At 49.4% G+C, this 18,065-nt stretch overlaps 1 protein-coding gene across 6 annotated transcripts in view; it reads right to left on the minus strand.

The window, feature by feature from the left end:
- The window catches only part of FHDC1 (FH2 domain containing 1), a 41,015-nt gene extending 23,948 nt beyond the window's left edge, over positions 1–17,067 (minus strand). The window contains exons 1-3 of one of the 6 annotated variants that reach the window (XM_043484472.1): positions 16,932–17,067; positions 10,563–11,184; positions 96–157 (exon numbers count right to left, since the gene is read on the minus strand). In XM_043484472.1, the coding sequence (XP_043340407.1) occupies positions 96–157; positions 10,563–11,048 (548 nt within the window). In that variant the 5' untranslated portion in view covers positions 11,049–11,184; positions 16,932–17,067. The other 5 variants (XM_043484485.1, XM_043484464.1, XM_043484494.1 and 2 more) reach the window with 5 other exon arrangements.
- Between the last annotated feature and the right edge of the window lie 998 nt (positions 17,068–18,065).

Genomic DNA, 18,065 nt, shown 5'->3' on the forward strand with positions numbered 1-18,065 from the left:
CCTTCCCTCATTAGGGAGCGTTTCAGCTCACACCCAGAGTCTGATGCTGACAGCAGAGGTGTGACCAAAGTTTCAAATGTGTGCGAACATCTTACTTCTTAAACTGCTTAAGAAATATCCCAATGTTCATGCTCCGCTTCGCATCCAAGAGAGTAATCTGGAAAAAAAGATAAGAACACATAAGATTGTTAAAGTGTGAACGAGAAGAGTTGGAGGCTGCTGAGCCTGTGCTCCAGAGCCCAGGAGCCACAACTGCCGAGCCCACGCGCCGCAGCTACTGCAGCCCGAGCACCCGCGCCCCGCAGCGAGAGGAGCCCCGCAGCGAGAGGAGCCCCGCAGCGAGACGCCAGCACCCAGCAGAGAGCAGCCCCGCGCTGCAGCCAGGGAGAGCCCGCACAGCAGCGAAGACCCAGCGCGGCCTAAACAGATGGAATTATCTCTCTAAAAAGAGTTGTAGAAGAGAAGCAAGACCTATCAAAATACAACATAATGTATTAATATAAGAGAATAATCTTAATGTATTAAAGTAAGAGAATAATTCCAGTATGTAAATATGCAGATTGATACCTAATATAGCTTCAAAATATTATCTCCCCAAGCTTTCTGCGATATTTCCTTAATGGTAACAATCATATATACATATATATATATATATTATTTATATATCATATATATATATATATATATATTGGCCAAGCTGCAGGGCTTGGGGACCTTGGTTTCTTGACCAGGCATCGAATCTGGGCCCAAAGCAGTGAAAGCACTGAGCTATCCATTGGACCGCCAGGGAATTTCCATATAGATCTATTTTAATATTGCACAATCGTAAATAAACTAATTTGCTAAATTTTGCAATTTCCTCTTAGAACAATACAGCCCACATTTAAAAGCCCCAATTTGGAAATAGATGTCTTAGCATAACAAGAATCATATGAGATTTGAACTCTGAAGATATTGCGGCATGAGCTCCAACCCTGATTTACGGATGTTAGAGGACCAACACTGTTATTTTCAAAAACGTAATAAAATTCTTAATATTTTTCTAAACAAAAATTTTATTTTCATTCAAAGAGACTATATAGATCCAGTAGCCCTTTCAAAGGAGGAGGTAAGAAAGTGTTTTATACTTTTTTCAGAATTTAAAAGGGAATTTACAAGGGAAAACTCCTAGGCTGTATTTTGCCAAGTCTAAGATGCTTTTTTTTTTGGCATGTGAACATTTCTGGCATCCTCGCACCATCCCGCTCCATCCACATGGGATGTGAGTCAACCCTCTCTCCAGCGTGTCCTGCCCGTTAGTCACTCAGTAGCTATGGGTTTCAGGGTTATTGGCATGGTACCACAGTGCTTGCGCTCACAATCCTTGCTTATTTTACTTGGTAATGGCCCCAAAGCACAAGAGTGGTTACACTGGCAACTCAGACATGCCAAAGAGAGGCTGTAAAGAGCTTCCTTTAAGTGAAAAGGTGAACGTTCTCAACTTAATAAGGAAAGAAAAAACTCACATGCTAAGGTTGCTAAGATCTATGGTCAGAAAGAATCTTCCACCCAGGAAATGATGAAGAAGGAAAAAGAAATTCCTCCTAGCTTTGCTGTTGCACCTTAAATTGCAGAAGTTACAGCCACAGTGCATAAGTGCTTTGTTATGCTAGAAAAGGCATTAAATTTGTGCCTGATATTTTGAGAGAGACCACATTCACATAACTTTTATTACAGTACATTATTGTTCATGAAATAAAAATTCATATTCTAAGGCAAATCAAGGAAAATGTAAACATAATTTTTTTTCTCTGTTCTTTGACCTCCTCCTTCTCCTTTAGTATATATTGTGTATCTGTCTTACACATCGACCAAAACTCCCCATCGGCAAAAATACCTGCTCGCCCATAAAAGGCAATATTCTCTTGGCATCAACGAGATAACTCCTTAGGAGATAACCTTCCTTCTTAATCTTCTAAGGGGCCACCATGACTCATCACTCACTGTTTGCTTTGTATGGGTAGATCTGGATTGTGTAGAATGTACAGCCCTCGGTCTCAAAAACTGATACAACTGTGCTCTTATGTGTAATGAGAGGAGCAGTTCTCAGAGCTTTCTGAGAGGCCATTCCCGGGTTACAGTCCTCAATTTGGCTCAAATAAAATTTTCTGTCTTTTTTAGATAAATTTTGTTCGGCAACATCGTAACCGTTCTATTTTACTATTCCTTATTGTTGTTAAGCTCTTACTGTGCCTAACTGATAACTTAAAATTTATCACAGTTATGTACAGGAAAAAAACACAGCACAGATCCTCAGCTTATGTCCCGATAAAACCATCATCAGTTGAAAATACTGAACATGCACTTAATACACCTGAACTACTGACATCACACCTTAGCGCAACCTACTTTAAATGTGTTCAGAACCTTCACATGAGCCTACAGTTGAGCAAAATCATCTAACACAAAGACTATTTTATAATCAGGTGTTGAACACCTCCTGGAACTGACGGAATGCTGTACTGAAAGTGGAAAACACCGTCTGTTGGTGTGCTGGCTTCTTCCTCTCGAGATGGCATGGCTGACGGGAGAAGCCACACCACCGCTGCCCAGCATCAGAAGACGGGACTGTACCACAGATGGCCCGTGGGGAAGGGCCAAAACTCAAAAGTCCAAGTACGGCTTCTATGAATGTCTGTTGCTTTCATACCATCGTAAGGTTGAAAAATCTTAGTCAAAAACATCATGGGACCATATACAGAGTTTGGTACTATTCATGGTTTCAGGCATCCACTGGGGGTCTTGGGAAGTATTCCCTGCAGATAAGGGAGAACTACTGTAATAATTGGGGAGGCTTTATCAGACTGAAAATTAGAACCTTTTATAGAAGGGCTTCCCTGGTAGCTCAGATGGTAAAGCGTCTGCCTACAATGTGGGAGACCTGAGTTCGATCCCTGGGTTGGGAAGATCTCCTGGAGAAGGAAATGGCAACCCACTCCAGTATTCTTGCCTGGAAAATCCCATGGACTGAGGATCCTGGTAGGCTACAGTCCATGGGGTCACAAAGAGTCAGACACGACTGATCGACTTTTTTTCACTTTCTTTCTATAGAAGGTAGTAGTAGCAGTGTCAGTCACTTAGACGTGTCCAACTCTCTGCGATCCCATGGACTATAGCCCGCCAGGCTCCTCTGTTCATGGGATTCTCTAAGCAAGGATATTGGAGTGGGTTGCCATGCCCTCCTCCAGGCGATCTTCCCAACCCAGGGATCGAACCCGTGTCATCTGCATTGCAGGCAGATTCTTTACTGTCTGAGCCATCAGGGAAGCTCCTTTTTAGGGGGTGGGTATTGTTAAACACAGAAGCCATTTCTTTGGAAGTAAATATTCTAGTCAAGGCTATGGTTTTTCCAGTGGTTATGTATGGATGTGAGAGTTGGACTGTGAAGAAAGCTGAGCACCAAAGAATTGATGCTTTTGAACTGTGGTGTTGGAGAAGACTCTTGAGAGCCCCTTGGACTGCAAGGAGATCCAACCAGTCCCCCTAAAGGAGACATCCTAGTGTTTCATTGGAACTGATGCTGAAGCTGAAGCTCCAATTACCTTGGCCACCTCTAAAGATGATCCGCACCCTGATGCTGGGAGGGATTGGGGGCAGGAGGAGAAGGGGATGACAGAGGATGAGATGGTTGGATGGCATCACCGACTCGATGGACATGAGTTTGGGTAAACTCTGGGAGTTGATGATGGACAGGGAGGCCTGGCGTGCTGCGACTCATGGGGTTGCAAAGAGTCGGACACGACTGAGCGACTGAACTGAACTGAACTGATTCAGCCAGAATATCTGGAGGAGACAGAACCTTAAAATTCTCCCATTTTCCCCATTTATTTTTTGGAAGAGGGAGACTACCTAAATAGGAATGCTCTTTCTTTCCAAATGTATGTGATTCATTGTGAACAGGAAAGAATCAGGTTTCATATTAAATTCCTGATCTCTGGGCCTACTTCTAAGTTTATAAGAGGCAGCAAGACTGTTAACCAAAGTTAATGAAGTTAATGGGACTTCCTGGCTAAAAGGTTAAATTTTTACAAGAGTATGGTTGCCTGCTTTTGAAGACTAATCTTAAACAATCACATTATTTACTATCTGAGGGGTTTATTTCATCTTAACACAATCACCTGCCAGCCATAAAATAAACTCCCAAGCTAAAAGGACAGGCTCCTTATTGGAATCCTACGCAGTTCAAGTTCAGTGTAGGAGGGGAGAGGAGACGGGAGAGAAAGGGCGAGAATAAAACCTGTCTCCCTTCACATCCTCTAAGAGGAGAGCTTACACCAAAAAGAGGAATCTGGATTTCAGACAGAAAATGATGTGCTTATTAGAATTCACAACTAAAAAGTCAGAGCATGCACACTGATCTGGCTGTTTATGTATCTGAAGAGCTTTTTCTGCATTCATATCTACCCAGAATGAGGACAAAACTTCTTCTATATTTTTTCATTAAACTACCACCTCCTGCTATATCTCTTACCTTGACGGCAGCACCCTCCCCCAGCCCCACCCTCAGCCTCTTCAGCCATCGACCCTTGGGGACTCTGCGTGCTCAGTCTAGACCTATTGCTACTGCTGCTGGAAAAGCGGTGGAGAAATCCCTGTCATTGTTCCTATTTCACAGATAAGGAAACTGAGGCTTAGGGATGTCATTTTATACCTTCCCAAAGCCACAGGCTCTCTCTGCTTCCTATTCACCTAGTTCTTGTGACGTTCCTTCTGCTGAGGATACAGGAATCCAGAGAAATAGCGAAGGTCCCCACCAGCCCAGTATTCACACTGAGGTGCTTTTCCAGGAATGGCCTGTAGAGAGCCGTCCACAGGGCCTGGCAAAAGCGCCGGTGACCCTAGGGCTGTACGCGTGGGACAGAGGACAGCACCCAGGTTCCCACCAGCTGAGACGCCTGCCGGGAGCGGAGCTCTGAGCCAGGGGGCGCGGGGCGGGGGCCACGCCTGGGGCAGCAGCGGTCCCCACAGCCTGAAGTGGAGCTTCAGGGCCTGGTCCATCATTAGAGCGGCTGCTCGGGGGAAACCGGGGCCGGCCAGCACCGAGCACCGTAAAGGGCAAACAGCGCCCGGCCTCCTGCAAAGCGCAGGACAGTGAGGCGGCCGAGAGCCCTGCGGGGACCGCCTCCGCTCTGCCCGGCGCGGGCAGCCTCCTCAGAGGGCGCCACCCGTGAGCCTGCCAAAGCGGTGTCATTACACGGTCCTTTGAAGAGGGTTATCACGACGCGACGCGTGTAAATTAGCTTATCTCACTTCCCCAAAGGCTGGCCGGCAGTGTAGGGCGGGAGGTGCTGCTGCTCTGAGTCACCCCCAGGAGTGCACTCCAGCGGCCCAAGAACGGGGTGACCGACCCGGCCCCTCCCTCCCCACCAGGTCAGTCAATCCTAGCGACTCCTCGGCACACCACAGCCTGCAAGGCCGGTGCCCTGGGCGTGCACAGAGCTCATGACCGTCCCCACGAAGGGCCTGCCTGCGAGTTCACTACCCCCGGTGCACAGGGGAGCCGAGATGCGAGGGCAGGAGCCAGCTCACCGAGCAGCCAGCAGCCCTAGCAACAGTCTCCTGCAGGCCGCCAGGTCAGGGCTCCGGCCCCTCTGCAGCCCTGAAACGGCAGCGCTGTCTCCGCGCTCAGGGAAGCTGGTGGAACGCCTCCTCCCGCCGCCTTCCTGGTAAAACCTCCAACTGAGCGCTTCTCCTTTCTTCTACCATTCTTACACTCTCATCCACCTGCTCCAAACTCTGCCTCTCATATTCATTACAGGAAGAAGAAACTTTTATTTTTAATTGTGGTGAAACACACACATGCTGTGCTGTGTTTAGTCGCTCAGGCATGTCTGACTCTCTATGACCCCGTGGACTGCAGCCCGCCAGGCTCCTCTGTCCGTGGGATTCTCCAGGCAAGAAGACTAGAGCGGGTTGCCATGCCCTCCTCCAGGGGATCTTCCCCACCCAGGGATCGAACCCAGGCCTCCTGCATGGCAGGAGGATTCTTTACCAGTTGAGCTACCCAGGAAGCCCCAAAATACACATAGCAGTTACCATTCCACCATAAGAGTTAACCATTTTTAAGTGTGCACTTCAGCGGTAATAGGTACACTCACACTGTTGTGTAAACATCTCCAGAACTCTTCATCTTGCAGGCTGAGGCTCCGTCCCCATCACACACTGACTTCCCTCCCCGCCCCTAGCGGCCACCTCCTACTTGTCTCAGACTTCAGAACCTTCTGGGACTAGGACAGAAGTTGACAAAGAATGACTGATACCTGAATTACTACGTGGGAAAATAACATTACTTTCCCCAAATTCAGAAAAGCCAATCTTCCTTCCTTCCTCCCTCTCTCTTTCCCATCCTTCCTTTTTCTAATAAGCAATTTTAATTCTTTCTTACGTGGTATGATTAATGAACAGTAATTGTAATATCACTACAGACACCACAGTGAATAACCTCAAGTGTTTCAACGTTTACATTTTTTTTCACGTTTCAGTTTTATGGACATGTAATTGAGAAATAAAATTGTAAGAAATTTAAGGTATACATGGTGATTTGATATATATATATATATATACATTGTATGCTGATATACAGTCCCCTCATCTAGTTAAATAACATCCATCACCTACCATATTCTCTTTTGCCCACGTGTGTGTGTGTACAGTGAAGAGCTACTCTCTTAGAAAATTTCAATTATAGAATATAGTGTTATCAACTAGTCAGCAGGTTCCACATCATGTCCTCAGACCCTACTCATCTTACAGTTTTCTCTGTGAACACCTATTCTGACCCATCATATTGATGTCTTACACAACAGCCCCTTTGCTCCGTTGGCTCAGTTCTGGCAGTTCAGTTTACTTTCTTTGGAGGATACCAGATGGCTAGGACTGTCTTTGCCTTCAGAGCATTTCAGATTCTATAGGGAGACTAATACAGCCCTAATTAGCCAGCTCTGGGGGGCTGAAGAGTAGCGCTAACAGATGGACAGGGGCTTCTCAAACCTGAGACCACTAAACTCGGGAAAGAATACGGAGTCTGAGTTGAATCTCTTTATTACTATCCCCAATAATACTGTGTGTTATTTCTAGTTACTTTATTATAGTTTATTATTGTAGCATCTGTAGCCTCTTCAAGTTAATTTTTAGCTAACAAAGATACACAGACAGTATCTCATAACCTTTTCCCCCTTACTAAATGTTCTAATTTACTATTTTAGATGTTGCTCTTCCTAAATTTAGCGATTCTCAAATCCAGTTCTTCCCTGTCTCCCAGTAACTTCTTCCTTCAGAGTATAATGGAACTTATTTGTAATGCTTTATAAGCTCTTTAAAGCCAGAGCCGACTGCATAATGGCAGGTCATTTCTGTAGGAGGTTATCACATTTCAAGGGGACATAATCAGATTCGTGGTATGTCTGAGTCTCCAGAATTATGAGCTGTGTGGCAGCAGATTGGAAAGCCACACATCCAGGCTCAGGATGGGCCTCCTTGGCTGTACATGCTCCACATGCATGCTTCAGCTTGCAGAGTTTCCACCCTGGACTCCACTGACTACTGAGGGAATCGGAAGATGTATCACTGGTCTGTGTTAGACTATCATTCTGCTGGGCTGTAACTTCTCTAGAAGAAAATCTAATGAGGGAATAAAATAGCATGTACTGTATTCTTTTGCCAAAAAAAAAAAGTATATGTAATACTTCTTACTTCGAGCCATGTTGGAGATAGCATGAAAAATGGAAATGAATTCTGGACCCTCTGTGATGTGACAATATTACCTAAGTGAAGTCTTCCCTTAAATCCATCTACCTTCACTACTTATCCTGAGTGCTGAAGAGCTGAAGAGTTAGATCACCTTATAATACAGTTATGGTGATTTAATTTTTCTTTCTAGACGGCTGTCTCTCAGATTAGGACCTACATGTGTTAGAAGATTTCTGCACACCCACCATTCACAGCAGCATTATTCACAAAAGCCAAAAGGTGGAAGTGACCCAAGTGTCCATCAAAGATGACGAGATAAACAAAATGTGATAAATATACGCCTGCATGCTCAGTCACTTCAGTCGTGTCCGACTCTTTGTGACGCTCTGGACTGTAGCCCACCGGGCTCCTCTGTCCATGGGATTCTCCAGGCAAGAATACTGGAGTGGGTTGCCATTTCCTCCTCCAGGGGGTCTTCCTGACCCAGAGATCAAAACTGAGTCTCCTACAACTCCTGCCTTTGCAGGCAGAATCTTTTACCACTGAGCCACCTGGGAAACCCTGTGATATATACGTGCAATGGAATATTAGCCTGAAAATTCTGGCACATGTTACAACATGGATGAACCTTGAAAACATTGCGTTAAGTGAAACAGTCCGGTCACAAAAAGACAAATACTGTGTGAGGTACCTAGGGTAGTTAGACTCATAGAGACGGAAAGGAGAAGGGTGGCTGCCAGGGGCTGGGAGAGAGGACAGTGGGAACAGGTTTAATTTTGCAAGATGCAAGGACTTCTATGGATGGATGCTGATGGTGGCCATTCAACAATGTGAATGCTTCCATGCTACTCAACTATACACTTAAAAACTGTTCAGAGAGCCTTCCCTCATGGTCCAATGGCTAAGACTGTGTGCTTCCAATGCAGGGGGCCCAGGTTCAATCTTTGGTCAGGAAAGTAGATCCCACATGCTGCAACTAAGACCTGGCCCAGCCAAATAAGTAAACAGCTTTAAAAATTGTTAAGAGGGTGAATGTTATGCTATGTACATATCACCACAATTTAAAATATAATTATTCACTTTCAGGTTTTTTGTATTTTTTTTTTAAGTTAAAGGAAAAAAAAAAGAAAAGTAAAGGTGTACCTAGAGTAAAGGGAGGTGACGAGAAAGACTCTTTTGCCTGAATTTTAGATCTGGCCTAAGAAGTAGGCATTTCTGCTTCTGCCTTAATTGGGAAAAGATGTTACAAGCCCCTCCTGTTCCTTCCATCAGTGGGTCTTCATCCCTCTTGAAGTCACAAACATACAACAGCAAGTTCCCTACAGCCTCTTGAATATCTGGCCAGCGGCCTCCCTGGGGGCCTGATCCGCCAGACCCCCTTCTGTCTGCGATGGGCTTTCCTGAAACACGCGCTCTGACTCCGGGCCCCCATCCACTCTCTCCTTCAAAGTGCTGGAAGGCCAGAAAGCAGAGCCGGGGAACAACTGTGAGGATGACCTATTGTCCAGCAGGAGCCTCTGCTGGAAGTGAGGTCACAGGCCAGGGTACTGAAGAAATGCTCTCCTGCTCCTTCTGATGCTGGAACGATGCACTCAGAAACAAAAGGTCTTTGCGTAAAGCAAAGAGCAGGGAAAGCCAGGTTCAGCACGGAGGACACTGAGCATGTCCTGAAGACCTTCTCTCACATGTCTCACGGCTCACTCCTAGGGTTCTCCACATTTTATAAGAGATAGACTCTTGGCTGTTTCAACAGGGGACCATACAGCCAGTTTCAAGAGTCCCCAAACAGAGAAAAGAGGTCAATACTGCCAGCTCAAGAATTCAGCAATGTGGAGAGCTATTACTTCATTCCAGAGCCCTGCCCAATCTCTTATCTAGTCAGCTCTATCTCTAACCTATTTTCCTTGCTCCTTTCCAACAGATTAAAAGATAATGCATTTCTATTGCCCTTATTTTGGGGGGGGGGTGTCAATGTTCTTTTACCTCTTGGTTTCCTAATTACTTCTTCTAGCAAGTAGAGTTGTTTTAATTTATCTCCATGTTTCTAAACAGAGAGTACTTACAAATGTCATTTTGCCTCAGTTTCTATAAGATACGGTGACCTGTTTCTCTGAGGTCATGCTTTCACTTAACTTCTCAGAACTTCCTAGCTTTATATTTTTCTCAAAGTTAGTTTGTGTTCACTGGAAACATGCTTCCTAGAAAGTCTATCTAAAAATAGCATTATGCTTTGGCTGTCAGAAATCTCTGTTCCACAATAGCCAAGATTTAATTAGGAGGTCAGAGGAATACAGACCACCTCAAAACACTTGTGGAAAGAAAACTGGAGGGAAAAACAAAGATAAACGTCTAAGGATGTACATTACTTAATGATGTTATTTAATAAAAGGCATTTTGTCTCAGAGAGCTCCAGTTAATGTCAAATAACTGAGTTCGGAAGCTCAGTCTTGTTTCAGCGGAGACTAATAAGACCGGACTTCAGCGGAGCTCTTCCCCCCGGGGTGCGGGGGGCGGGCGTGGGACACGCAGATGTGCTGGAGGCAGGGCTGGGCTGGGCTGGGAGGCGAGCAGCGAGGCCCCAGACAGCATGTTCTCCGCATGAGGTCATGGTCCTCTGGGACGTCTGGGAGGATACGGCTCGCAGGCCTCTAACACTTTCTTGCTACTTAGCTCAGGCTCATCATATAGCCCCCCCCCCCCCCCCATTTTCAGAGCATGTTCACTTGGGTTATGTCATTTCTCAGTGATTCCAGCAGGTTTTGGAACGGAGGCACATACCCAAACACAAAAGCGCGCAGCATGAGGAGAACCGCCCCTCCGTGGGTCACTCTTACCTCTTCTCTGGCCTCCCTGGAGGACGAATTTAACGACCCTCCCCTCCTGGAAGGGGAGGCCTTGGTGGCATCTTCCTGCTGCCCAAACAGCTCTTCGACCGTCTTGGTGTCGATCTGGTAGTGATGCTGCTGGCTGGCTGCCAAGGTCCAGATGTTGGTTTTGCCCCGAACTTGCTCTTCTGGAATGGTTTTCCAATAAAAGCTTCTCATCCGCTTTTTCTTACCAAGCTGGCTGTAGCCGTTCAGGTGAGAGTTTGGGGGTAGTCCCGGAGGAGGCGGGGGCACCGGAGGCGCCCCCGGCAGCGGAGGGGGCGGGGGCGGGGAGGGAGGAAAGCCCTCCCCCGAGTACGGACCGAGCGGCGGGGGCGGGGGCGGCGGCGGCGGCGGGGGCGCGGGCGGTGCCTGCCCTGTCACGAAGCTGGCCGCCATGGCGGTGTTCCCATTGCCTTTATCGCTGACCAAGGAGACACAATTCATAACATGCATAGCACCGTCGCCTTCTAAGGACGGAATTTCTTGACCTTGGGGAAGCAGACACAGCCATCAAACTTGTGCCATGCTTCTCCATCTGCTAGCAGGCCGCCAGAGAAAAGGCAACGGGGTCGTGTGTCGTCTTCCAAACCTGCAAAGATAAAACAACTTTCAATTCAGTTCAGAACACTACCACATGGCCTCTCCCTTCCGAGGCCGCTGCCTGTCCTCCCAGAGTAGCTGGGTGTTAAAATCAATGAGGGGCCGCAGGTCCAGAGGAGCACGGAAGGGACTAACAGTTTTCTAAATGTGAACCAAATTTTACTACCTGGAAATGCTGCCAAAGCAGCAATGGTAAACCCAACCTGGACCTTCCATTGACCAATAAAACATATTTACCGAGAACCTGTGATAGGTTCAGCTCACTTTCTGAATAAGCTACTTGTTCACTAACGGGCTCGTTTCCTTGGGGCCGTGGATCTCCCATCCCTGGGGAGCTTACCCAGATGGCTGCAGCCTTAGTGACTCTACCTTTCTCCAGCAAGGACGTGTCCCCGGGTCAGCGGGTCAAAGGGCATCCTCCACCTTGCACATATGATAAAATAATGGCCAAACCTTCTGCCAGAATCAGGGCCACCATCTTCTACCTATACTTCAAGACGCTGCTTCCCCACAGAGGAAAGAATGCCAGGCATGAAGATGAAAGGTTCCAGCTCTAAACCAAGCTTTCTTGCTTACAATTTTAGAAGGGCCACTTACCCTCACTAGACTTGGGCTTTCTCATTTGTAAATTTAGGAGGTTGGGATTGACCTCCACCATCGCTTCCGAAGCAGTTGTTTTGGGCTCCTGTTAAGACACTCTGTACACCATCAGACCATTTCTCTGCCTCTTCTGCTCCATCTGACACTATTAGCAGAGCAGACACCGGCACGAAAGGGGATGTGCCTGAACCACGCCTGTCACTGTAGGTGGAAAGCTTTACCGCCTGAGCTACCAGGGAAGTCTCCTTACACCTGTCACATGTCTACCCCGCATCCACTCAAGCCACAGACTTATCTCAGTAGCTTGTGTTTTTATTGACCTTTAAATGTTTGTTTTTGGTGTTGAGCTGTTGCGGAACCTGGTGTGAAAACAGGGGTCAAAACAGTTATATTTCTTCAGCTATGAGGACAGGTGAGTGGAGATGCAGAACACAGGGTCCTGTGCAGCGCACACCCCACCTGTGTGCACATGCAAAAAGGGGGCTGCTCTGCCCAGGTGATAAAGGGTCACCTGGAGGGGCTTTTTAGCCTGGACCTCTGAGAGCAATCATCCTTCTACAGCATTCACTTACACATCTTCATCAAACACAGCAGAATTCCACAGGAGTAAGTGTTATTAAATGTTTTACACAGAATCATATACAAAAGGCAGGCTTGCCTTGGGAGTAAGAGGGATGACTCCAGAAACAGAGTCTCTTCCTCAGACCCCAGGTCTGCTACTTCTTTGGGGGTGCAACCTGGGGTGACGTAGATTGTTTAACTTACATTTCAGCATCCTCCTCTGTATTCCACACTGTAAGCATACACCGTTCCATTGGTCTGTATGAGATAAATGAGCTCATACATGTACACCCTTACCAAGATGCCTGGTACATAGTTAGCTATTACTAACAACTGGTATCAGATGTACATACAATTTCTGTTTATTTTTACAAGTGCTAAATTTGCTTTAAAATACGTGTTGGGTTTATAAGTAAAATGCGAAGTTGCCCTTGGTTACTGGAAACACACCTTTGATATTTCCAATCTCTGCTTCTAAGTTACTAGGTTTGTGACCTTTGTCCTTGTTCAGTACTCAGCGATTGTATATTACATTTCTACCCATTACAAGAACAAATGTGTTTATTAAACATTTAAATATTTAAGTTCTAAAAATTATATATGTGTAGAAAAGAGGAGAATTGGATAAGTTTTTTTTTCAGCATTTTAAACACTTTTAAGTGCACATCAGTGGCATTAAGTACATTCACATTGTTGTGTGAAGTGTCATCATGGGATAATTTTTTAGAAAGTAAAACTGAAAATATTTATCCAGACCAACTTACAACTCACTAGAGATGCAACCAGCTTTCAAAAGGAATTTTCATAATTATCATTAGGGGCATAACTAGGCTGTTTTCATAGTTGGCACCCCTAAAGCAAATGACTCATTGTCAATTACAGTTTATAGTTATATTTGAACTCTTCTTCTCTCAAGACTGTACAGGTAATCTTGGCAGTTTATCCTTACATATTTTAAAATACTTCTGTACATGAAATATCTCATATATAGAAGAATTGCTAATCCTCCAATTCACCTCCAATTCCAGATATGCTGACTTGTTTATAGATTATCCCTGTTAAGAATGGTGATGAGCTAGAAAAGTCCCCGTCCTAGAAAGCAGTAACTCATTTGGTGCTGTTAGTATATGCACAGCTGTGCCATTAAACCTCCCATAGCAAATGTGAAGATACTAATACAGAGTGAGAAAGACTGTGCCCTCAAAGGTCGTGCAACAGCACTGTCTCCTAATACCAAAGCCCCAAAGCATGTGCGTTTTTTTGAGTATAGCCTTTTCTGCAGAGGAAGTACAAGCTTAAAGTTTGTCAAAGTAACAAGTGACATGAGTTAGTTTTGCATGGGCAGGATTCTAACCACTGTTCTGTCTTGAGAAAGAATGCTGTTTTAGAAAGTTAAAGGGACAAAAGAAAATTTACAACATTGTTCCTGGTATGTTGTCTGGCTAATTTTTTCCCAGGGTAACATACAAGGATCCTAGGCCCCCAACAGCTTCTAATGAATGAGTTCTCCAGCAATGATTAGCTAAGATGCTAATGCTTTTACTAGGAGCCTCAATGGGGCTTTGACAGGGCTTCCCCCTTGGGCCACAATTTCCAATGTCAAAGAGATGGCAGGAAAAAGAAAGTGCACAGACATTCTAACCCTTTACACAGTCCCATGAGATATTAAAACAGAGGACACACAAAGAACCAGATTAAAGCTTGTCCGCAGTAAAGATGTAAAGGTGTACTCTCCAAGCCCACTAGAACGTAGGTGGCGCAGCAGCCCCAAAGCAGACTGCTTCACACAGTGGGCAGCTGCCTTCCGGACAATGGAATTAGCTTTCGGCTCTATCTGGAAAACGTCAAGTGTCTCATCAATCTCCCCCAGGGCAAAGAGAGACAAGCTTGTATTTAGCATCTTACCTACAGGTTGGGGACCTCAGCAGCAGGGGGGGGGGCGGCTGATAAGGTTGACAAATGCCCAACCCTGAGTAAATCATAGAGGTGTCACAATCAGTCTCTGAAGATGAGAACTTGTCTTCAAGTCCCCTGACTGCTAATCAGGACCCACTGGGGGTAAATCTGAGTGGAGGTCCCTCCTGGGGAGGTTGTAGCTCAGCTGAGCATCTCCCAACTTTGGGTTTTTAATAAAGGGATGTTTGAGCCGATCAGTAAGCAAAAAGTCTTAGAATGAGAATGTTTATAAGGGTCTTCAAAGGAGCCCCAACTCTCTTGCCTTTGCTCTTGGTATCAGAAACAGTGTTGAAGCTCTTGAAGGGAGTGGGTGGCAGGGAAGAAAAGAATAAGCATATTTCATTTCACAGTGTATTTAGGAGGAAATCATGTTCCTGAAAGCTCCTTCAGGGCTCAGAGCTTTCCTGAAAGAGGGTTAGTAGGGCCCTGTTGCTCAGCTGATCACTCACCCCCTCGGTCAACAATAAGCAAAAGTAAACGCCAGGGAAAACCTACCAGAAAAACCTTTCCCTTTGATTCCCGACTTGTGTCACAGAGGAGGTGGGAGCAGGAAAGCCTGGCCCACACCCTTCTGATGACAAACGAGGGCAGAGCAAGCCTGGTGTGGAGGGAAGAGGCAGAGGAAGCCCCAGCTCTGTCTTATTTGTGGGGAGAGGAGAGGATGGGAAGGGACATTAATTCTAAAACACGGAGTGTTTGCTCCCACCAACTTACTGGGAAAACGCCTCCCCCACCACCTATCTTTCAAAACCTTTCTTGATTATTGAACACAAAACGTCAACCACACAGTGGAACCGGAGCTGGCAACACCCACCCAGCTCTTCACCTTGGCACTTTCACCAGCAGTGAGAAACCCAAGGTGCTTCCAGTCCCCGCGGTTAACCGCCTGTCGCACAACAATCCACAGACACACCAACGCAACACCCTGGGAGCAGAGGGGGAAAACGCCTGTGTTTTGAATGTACATTTTCAGCTTCTCTCAATGTCCCCAAACCAACGGGGGTCGGGGGAGGGGGGAGCACCCGGGCGCCAAAGGATGCTCTAGAGAGAAAAAAGCGCTCGCGACTCACTCCAGGAAGACAACCGTGGGTCAGGAGGGGGTGGGGGTCACAGACGGTCAAACCCCAGGGCAGTTTCTGTGCAAAGCTGTTTGAAAATGGACTCCCGAGGAGTCGGCGTGGGGGACACCGGGACCCGATTTCTTTCTGGAGGCCCAGCAGTTCCCCAGGTCTGCACTGGCGAGCGGTCCACCGCGTCCTGCCACCCCCCAGCCCCCGGTTCGCGCCCCGCCCCAGCCACTCACCGAAGCGCCACCGGCCTGGCCGCACGAAAGGCTCCGCGGGCGCTGCCTCCGCCCGAGTCCCCGGGGAGCCCCGTTTGGCCAGTGCCGCTTGGCCCGCGGGCGCCTGCGCGTCCTTATCTGGGCGGCGGCGGGAGGGGTGAGGGAGAGAGCGCCGGTGCGCGGCCCAGATAGGAGCCCACACGCGCCGCGCAGGCTCCGCGGCGGGCCCGGGGCGCGCGCTGGGGAGGCCCGGCCGCCCTCGACGCAGGGACACGCGGGTCCGTCGGGCCGACGCCGGGGCCCGGCCGGACCCTGCGCCTCCCGGGAGCGCCGGGCGGGAGTCCACCGGCAGAAGGTCCCGGAGCAGCCGCCGCACCGACGCTCCCCTCCCTGGCCCTGCTGGGGTCGGCGACCCCGCCCCGCGCCTCCGGGGCCCCCGCCGATCCCCGGGGCCCCGCCCCGCCGCCCAGCCTGGTTCCCCCAAGCGGAGTGGGGGGCTCGCTCACCAGGGAAAGTGTCACTGGGCTTGACGCTAAAGGAGGGGGTCTCCCAGTTTGCGGGTTCCGCCCGCTCCTCGAATCTCCGCGAAGACACTTTCCCAGGTCCGGGGTCTGGGTCCCGGGCGCGGGGGAGAGAGCCTCACGGCCGCAGTGCGGCGCCGGGCAGAGCCGGCGAGGAGAACTGACTGGAGACGCCTGGTGTTTGGTCAGGGGATTAAACCGGGAGCCCCGGGTCCCCGAGCTGGGGCACCGCGGCGGCTGCAGGTGACCCGCCAGCCCACCGCTTCCTCCCTCAACTTCCACGAGCGCAGGGTTCAACTTCCAACCTGAACTTCGCACGGGCCGAGCGGACGTGCCAGTGCGAGTGCCGCCTTGTCGTCGGTCCGCATCACCCGGACGCCGTCTGGCCAGCCCCGCACCCACTGGCAGGAGGGCCGAGTCGTGGCTCCCGCTGGCCAGGGACCCGGCGCGGCGCCCCTCACTGCGCGCTCTTGGATGGGCGGGGATCCAGTGGGAGCGCAGTTTATGCGAGTCCTCGCAGCTAAAGCTCAATCAGCCAGCCGAGGTTTAACTCGGAGGCGGCCGGGGACCTATCTGGCTCTATGTACGCGGGTCCAGACCAGAGCGTCTTCCCCTCAAGGGGTCGATCGCTGTCCTCTGCGGCCCGGCGACTGCAGCCCAAACCTCCCCAGCCTTCCCGGTGCAGCTCGAAGACAGCCGCGACTCGGCGCCCCAGCACCGGGTCCGGGCTGATCCGCTCCTCCGGAGTCGAGGACTCTCGGTCCCCGGGTACTCCCGAGCAGCGATAGCTCCGTCGGGGCCGCACGACTCACTCACCCGCGGCCGGTGCTCCCCGCGCGCGCTCCTCTCCCCGCCGTCCGCGGCCTCCCAGCGCCGCCGCCTCCTCCCGGCTGCTGCAGCCGCCGTCAGCTCGGGACCGCGAGGGGGCAGGGCGGCGCGGGGCGGGGCGCGGCCGCTGCCTCAGGTAACAATGCTGCAGGCCAGGCTGCTCCCAGCGCCGGCTGCAAAGGGCAGCACGCCCCTTCCTGCTCGGCCCTTCCGCCCTCCCTCCGCGAGCGCCCACGCCGGTGCTGCCTCGTTCACCTGCGCGGGACCCGGGGGGCGTGGTAGCCAGCACCCGAAAGCTGGCGCAGAGCGGCCACCGAGGAAAGTCGGGGGACGGCAGGGGGCAGAGAGGTACGGACTGTTCAGAAGAACCAGGTGTCCTCCTGGAACCAGCAGAGGGAGGCGCCAAGCTGGTTCTGAACCCGCAAGTGGCTCCACAAAGGAGCCTCTGCGACAGCCTCCCCAGCACCATTGCCCGCGCACACGCGCGCGCACACGCATATTAGCACATGCATGCACGCTCAAACCCCGCGCGCACACACAAACGCGCGCCAGGCCACCCTCTGCCCAACACACTCCTTTCTCCCAGGAGCAGGAGTCCTCACTGGGTCGAACTGGCCCAGCCTGCGTGACCGAGTCCAAGCCGGGCCGTAGCTCCCCAAAGGTAGCTTCTCCCTGGCCCCTGCCATTAGGTAAGTTTGTTACTTTTTTTTTTTTTAATCTCCTCAACGATAGTGGTAAGAGAAACCTTTCAGTTATTTATAAAAGAAAAAGTTCACCCCAGGACTGATTGGATAAACAGACGCTGTCTGGGAAAGGCCCCTCACCGGAGGAAACCCGGGAACGGTTTAATCGCATCTTTTTTCGAAGTGATTTGTGACGCCAGGCAGTGAGAAAGGAGTAATCAAAGAAAACTCATCCCGAGCGAAGCGGCTGATGGGAAATCAGCCGCAGGGGTGGGGAGGTGCCCTCTGCGAGGATGAAGTCATTGCTACCTTTGGCTCTGTGCTCGCAGATAACAGACCAGGGCTTATCCAGCTTCTGGTGCCTGAGGACTTCCGCCTTTGTGCCCTGTCCACAGCCCCTGAATTCCCAGGACAGAATTCCCGGCCTCCACGTGGATAG

The sequence above is a fragment of the Cervus canadensis genome, chromosome 1, assembly GCF_019320065.1.
Source record: "Cervus canadensis isolate Bull #8, Minnesota chromosome 1, ASM1932006v1, whole genome shotgun sequence".
In the NCBI taxonomy this organism is placed as follows: domain Eukaryota; kingdom Metazoa; phylum Chordata; class Mammalia; order Artiodactyla; family Cervidae; genus Cervus; species Cervus canadensis.